This window comes from Pteropus alecto, unplaced genomic scaffold (genome assembly GCF_000325575.1).
Source record: "Pteropus alecto unplaced genomic scaffold, ASM32557v1 scaffold311, whole genome shotgun sequence".
NCBI classification, from domain to species: domain Eukaryota; kingdom Metazoa; phylum Chordata; class Mammalia; order Chiroptera; family Pteropodidae; genus Pteropus; species Pteropus alecto.
The window spans coordinates 324757-331816 of NW_006431916.1; the positions used below are offsets into that span (position 1 = coordinate 324757).

At 37.3% G+C, this 7060-nt stretch overlaps 1 protein-coding gene across 9 annotated transcripts in view; it reads right to left on the minus strand.

The window, feature by feature from the left end:
- Window positions 1-3368, minus strand: part of LRCH3 (leucine rich repeats and calponin homology domain containing 3) — a 97834-nt gene extending 94466 nt beyond the window's left edge. For all 9 annotated transcript variants that reach the window (XM_006906135.3, XM_025041853.1, XM_025041850.1 and 6 more), the window contains exon 1: window positions 3064-3368. In XM_006906135.3, the coding sequence (XP_006906197.1) occupies window positions 3064-3325 (262 nt within the window). In that variant the 5' untranslated portion in view covers window positions 3326-3368. The remainder of the gene's footprint in view (window positions 1-3063) is intronic.
- Window positions 3369-7060: the final 3692 nt, after the last annotated feature.

The window sequence follows — 7060 nt, forward strand, 5'->3', positions numbered from 1 at the left end:
TTTTGGCTCTTTTCCATTTATTGGCAAGTTTCAGGCTCACATTTATTCTCTCAGCAACCCCAGGATTCAGAGCATGCCTCTTTCTCGATAGTTTAAATTTAAAAATTCAGAATTAACATTCATGTGTGCTGACTGGAAAATATGCCCTTGGAACCATCACAGTGGGCAGAGGGATGAATGACACAGATTGGCGAGACCTGAGTCATGTGCACACCCTTGTGTCACGGTGGGATCTATGTATGCAAGAAGGGTGGTTCCCTAGGAAAAGCGGAGTACAGTATTGTTATTAGATGAAAGAATGCATGACTGACTTGCAAAATTAACTGATGTGCCCTATACTCTAAGACTTTGTGCATGCTATCTACCATTAGCTGGAATGTCTTTCCTTCTCATTTCTGCCTACCCAAATCCAAGCTATATCCTTTCTGCCCCCAAAGTCTTCTGTGATTTCTTCTAAGACTTTCCTTGTCCACTGAATCAAGTTACCCATTCCTATATAGGTATTTCCCTTTTTCTAACGATCTACCTTTTTAAACAAAAAGGGAGAAATCTCCAGAAAACGTTCCATAATGAATTCTAATCATGTCAAAATTATGAACGGTATGGGTAATATGTGCTGTTTCTTAGAATGTAAACTCTTGAAGGACAGCAGCTTTACTAGGTACATTCTATACATTATAAAAGAGCAGACTGTGTGGCAACTGATATATATAGCATTCAAATAATTTTCTTGGCTTTAAATTTCCTGTAGGGTCTAAACAAAACATTTTCGCTAACATAAGTTGGCTAAAATTTGGGTATGAATTCATCTAAGTACCTGGTATAACAGGTAGACTATGGTTGGGGGTTACCTCAAACTAGGCCCAAATTCTGGCTAATACCACCTTCCAAATGGTCTTTAGCTACAGGTCTTTGAGAAAATTATCTTCTCTCTCCAAACTTTGGTTTTACTATCTGTAAAAACAGGAATGCTAATGCCTTTCTGTACACAGGGATGCTGTGTTATTATAGTGGAGAGAAAAGAATTAGATGGACCTGAGCTAAAATTCTACCATTAATTCTAGTTACATGACTTTCTCTGAGTGATTCCTTATATACAAAGTGGGGATGCTATTTAATCCATTGGTTGTTAAGCATTTAACAAGGCAATGTATTTTAAGATACCTAAAACACTGAAGAGCAAATAGTGAAAACTCAATAAATGTTATCCACATCAAATTATCTGTTTAAAATAATTCCGTGTTTTTGTACTTAGCAAGGTCTGCCAAAGATTTCTTATACTTAGTGATATTCCTAATAGATTATAATGAATTTAGTCTAATAGGTTATAAAATACTTAGCAGTGTTTTTCTTTTTTGTACTTTTTGATCAGATAAAATGTCAACCAACAAAAAATTTGGTTTATATAGAAACTATTAAAGTAATAAAATAAATGTGGACAATAACAAACTAATATGCAGAACACAGTAAGGGAACAATTCATTGAGATTACTTATTAGATTTCATAAATGCCCTTGGGGTTTCTTTGTTAATAAAATCTTTCTTAAAGGCAAAACACATTCATCCTACAACTATTTAAAAGCAGGTAAGATAATGAGCTAGATAAACGCCTATAATCAGCTTGTTCTTTAGCTTCAGGCTTAATGTAGTAAATATTGAAATGACTCACACCAATATGAAATTGTTATGCTATCTATCTCCTGAGCAGTCATATGCCACATAGCCATCTCCTGAACAGAATCAGAAAATGTGGAGTATGAATGACAATTTTAGATACTGTCTATCAAAATACATGCCAAAGGCAAGTGGCTGTTCATATTTACCCTAGCAAAAAAGTTTAACTTTAATATCATTCACTAAAAAATACAAACTACATTTGGTACAGTTTCCAAAAATTAAATAAGTAGGCATTTAATGTCTTCCATTTTACATTAGAGCAAAAGTATCTTTGAAAGAACAGTTTCTGAAAGTAGTTTAACAGTTCTGTTTATTTTAACATGAGTGAATCATATGTAATACCAATCTTTAATGAGTGCACAAACATAGGAAGGTGTTAAAGATTTTAAAATAAGATAAATAAAATGGAATAAATATTAGACACAAAGTACTACACATTCTTTGGTTGCAAAAACACTACAGGAAAATAAAATATTTAACTACAGCATATTATATAAATTTGTGTAAGGAATTTTTTTCCTTTGTGCAAAACATGAATAGACTTAGTTTTTAATCTACACCCTGAGGAAGCTATATTTTAAACACAAGAGAAATATATTATGTTGAATACCTTAGTCACCAGACATTGTTCTCTACAACTAAGAAAACCTAATTCCTTATTATTTTTCCTGTGTTCAAAAGTATGTATAAAGCAAAATAATGTTAGTTTTTAAAAAGCATTAAATACAGATATGGTAGGCAAGCTATGTATATTTTCTAAGTAGTTTTCTTCAACTTTTTTTGCTGGGGGGGGGCATGAGGAGAGAGGAAAGTAATGGGAGTCTGAAGGTGGGCTCTAGTTATTTTTACAAGTATATTTGGTAAGTCAACTAGATGAAGGTGGCGAAAGAAAAGTTACAGCGTTCGGATTCACATTAATAACAACTCTTGAAAAAAACGCCAATGCTGAGATCGCAGTATTCTTGACAATGCAGCGACGAACGCTATTCTGACCTAATAAGAGCGTGCTACCATCCCAGCTTTTAGCAAAGTCAATTTGTAAACCCAAATCCGAAAGGGCCCGCAGAAACCGGGGCGGGGCAAGGATCTACCTCCGCAGCGGCAGAAGTTAATTTTCTAGGAAAGTAAAACACCACCCATCAATGCCCTGTGGTTCTCTTTCTCGGGAGGTGCAGTCCGCCTCGCCCCAGGCTCGGGGTCTGGCCGGTAGGCCCGCGGGGCTGGGTGGGTGGGTTAGGACACTCGCCCTCTCCCCGCTACCCGGCTACCGACCAGGAGCCATGAGACCAGTTGCTGTAACTACCCCCGAGTCCCCCCACTGACTGAGGCGGCCTCCTGCCACGCCCAGGGCCTCCTATGGGCAGGGATGCCCCTCGCCCAGCTCACCCGCCCGGGTGGTGTCCGTCAGGTCGTGGTTGGCCGCTGCCCGGGGAAACTCCCTCAGTTTCCGGCCGCTCAGGCTCAGCACCCCGGTTACCGCTGCCTCCTCCAGCGCTCGATCAAGGGAGCGGCTCCACGAGACCGGGCCAGTACCAGGGCCTGTCCCGGAGCTTGAGCCGCAGTTAACACCGGAAAGGTTACCTCCGGACGCTACCGGGCCAGAGTAGTCTGCAGCCGTGGCCACAGCGACCAAGCCCGCGGCCGCCATTTCTCAGCCGACAACGCTCTGACCCGCCAGCTCAGCGCATGCGCGACCAGAACTGATGGGTGGGCGGGGAAAGGGGCCTACAGACCCCGGACGGTTCCCTTGATGGGCAGGGCTGTGGTGTCCCTCAGCACATCCCCGCGCTTGCCTCCGCCCACGAGGTTTTCAAGGGAAAATAAAACAGAACTCCCAAGTCTGGCGCAGCCGCTGCTTTAGGTTCCCAGTAGCATTTCCAAAATTCCTCTACAAAAATATCTTGCAGACAACCCTTCTCACCAAAACTTCTGTCCTCTTCCTTCAGTATTAGAGAATTAGATTAAGCATTAAATTAAAACTTAACACTGTTGCTTCCAGAAACTTGGACAGTGAGATAAGGGGACCCTGGGATACGACCTACAACATTTTCCAAAGTCTGTCATTCTGTAAAGCAAATGATCCAAATGGATACTTGTGGATTAATTAACTACCATTGCCTGAAGGGAAAAAGGGGGCCGAACTGGCTCCCAAACCCTATAATTCTCACTGAAAGGATTATATAAATATTTTAGGCCCTCCCTCCCTTTTATAATTCTTAACAAAAATAAAACAAGCATCTTAAATAGTACTTGTCTTTTAGACCAGATTTTAGGCAGGATGAACAACATTAAAGTCTAAAATTTTGGTCTAGCCTACAGCCATGCCACCCTGAATGTGCCTAATCTCATAGGGTCAGGCCTGGTTAGTACTTGAATGGGAGACCACCTAGGAATTAAAAAAATAAAATTTTGTTCTGGAATCAAAATTGAAGAGAAAAGGATCTGACAATATCTTTTTTTTTTTTTTTATCATACGCCAAATGGAGGGGTTAAACGTAGAATTTAAGAAATGGTAAACAATGAAACTATTTGATTATTGAAAAAGTGGAAAATAGTTCATTTTACATCAATTAGACCTCACTTATATTGCAATGTCTTTAGCATATTCCTGTTTATTTTGCACATTTAAGCCATTTCTGTTACATTATGTAAATCTCTCCTACAATCAATCATCTAGTATTTACTGTGGTAACTAGAAGAGGCCCTCCAATAGTCCTGTTCCTGGGAGATTATAATCTAATTATAGAAATAGACAAATAGATCAATTAGAGAACAAGACAACGAAAGAAGGTCTGAGTAGGGGTGGTGTGAATTATCAGAATTCAGAGAAGAGGAATTTATATTATGGATGAATGAGGTTTGGAATAAAATCTGAAGGACTATGAAGTGGGGTAGGCTGGAAGGTGAGAGCAATATTCCATATTGGGAGGAGGATCAGGATGAACTCCACTAGGTATGATTTATAATAGTATATGTGGAAAATATCAGGGGCACAGGCCAAAAAGTTCATGTCAGAGAGCTCAAGAAAATAAGGTTGAAGAGATTTTACTCATCACTCAAGGCCTAACTCTTCAATGAAACTTTGATCAGCATTTCCTCCAACTCCTGAGATTGTAAAAATGTTGAATCTCAGTGCCAAAGCTGATGAGTAACCGCTGCTCAGAGTTGTTCCATGAACTTAATACATGTTAAGGTTCTTCAGCAACAAGTTTCAAGATCAATTATCAATGTCCTTTATGAGCCTGGGTCACTGCAATGGCAACTGATATATTTGTTATCCCTGGCAAATAACATTTATCCAATGCATGAATTGTTTTTTGTTATTCTGGCCTTCCTAAAATTTTGTTATTCTCAGAAAGATTTAAGAGTAGGACTTCATATTTTTTAGATACAGTATTTTAACTACAATGACTAAAAGCATAATCGTATATTCTATATTAATGCTACAATGCTATAGAAAATTGCCAGATCTTTCCATTATGTCATCTATATTTGATTACCTACCATCCACATTTACACTAAATTCTTCTGAAAGTTCTCCATAATATGATCTCATTACTATCTACCTGCATATCTTATAATCACAACATTCCATGATAATTCTGGTCTCTGAACTTCTGGCCAAGTTTATAGATCAATGTTAACTTTGTCTATTAAACCAGATTTTACGGTCCTTAACATGTTAAATTCTATCTTTATCTTCCATACCCCAGGGCTGAGTATATTAATAGTTCAAAAATAGTGGAAAGCAGAGACAGAGATGAGTTATGCACTACAGTAGAAGCTATGTACTAATATAGGAGAGAAAAAAGAATTATGATTTTTAAGAACAGCATATGTAAGTATGTAGATATTTCAAGGATAAAAGAAAGGCTTGTGGATACAAGGAAAAGGAAGGTACTATATATCCCATTATACAAGAACAAGTCATGGGTAAAGACTGGGAGAATAAGGTCAAGGAGTTAATTTTGAGACTTCTAAGGATTTGAGGTTTTATCTACAAAGCAAAGGTAAAATACGAGGGAATTCTCATCCTACTCCCTCAATCTTCTCCAAAAGCAAATGACAAGATCATTTTGAAAGAATAGTATAGGAAATAGTCATGTGGGAAGTTCACCAGTCTAGTGATGAAAAAGTGATAAACAGCTGCAAAAAGGTTGTGAGCAAAAGGGCTACAGGGATCTATAACTTATTCCACTACTGCTCTGTGCCCTGGAAGTGCAGGAGTTGAAAAAATAGGCAGCAGGGTTATTAATGTTAGGAATAGATATGGAGACTTTCTCTGCTTCTTGCATATTTTACAGGACTCAATACTCAATAGCTCTCTCCGGCTCTACAGCTCACTACATTTTACAGAAATAAAGTCCTTTCCCCCTTTCTACTCACTGAAAATATATTATGGTCACTCCTTTTAGACTTTACATTTATAAACTCAAAAACAGTAGGGTTAAAATCTTGGCCAATTGCATTCTCTCCAAATGTAAAGCACAGAATCTGGCTTGTTGAATATATTCGATGTTTGGTCCTTCCCTTTGACTCCTTTAATCAAGAGAAGCACTAATAATTGACTTTTTAAAACTCTTAAGAAAATTTTGACAATGTGATTTTCTTCTCATGAAAGAAAAACGGAAGTATAAACATATACACAATAAAGTTCCCTATTCATCTTTAAACATCAATAAATATCATCTGAATACACTAAGAACAAGGATCTCTATTTCCAGAATGGTATCACCTTTCTTTCCATTTTATCAAATTTTATGTTGAAAAATTTCAGATAGAAAGTAAACTAAAATAGCAGGGGGGAAAAAGACATCATAAATCAACAATATATAGTAGGGGTAAATCTTTAAACCCCTACTAATGGTCCACAAATCTTCAAACCCCTACTCACAGTCTAAAATTCTTGTAGTAAATGCTTGGGATTTATTAGTATCATTTTTAAAAAAGGACAAACTTCAAACTGATCTATGCAAAAAGAATTCTCTTTAAAGGAAAGCTTAAATCACATTTTTTTTGTGGTAAAAAACAATCATATAATTCTGATCAAAGTTCAAAGGTAAGGTATACTGATAAGAAATGAAATCATTTTGTCCCAACACTATCTACTTTCAGAATGTTATTTTCTTTAGTGCATTGTCAGCTATTTTTTTCTCACACTCATCTCCTTATAGTAAACAGAAATCAGAAAATAAACCCTCCAAAAGGAACAAAAATTAACCTGACACCGTTATGTCGTGTGAATATAAAGCTATTGACAGCAAAATATATGTATCTAACAACAAAAAAACACCCATTGGGCAATGAAGCCTATGTTTCTTCAAACTTAGAAATATTTTATGATTTGCGTATAATCAAAATTGTGGTAAAGTTTATGTCTATC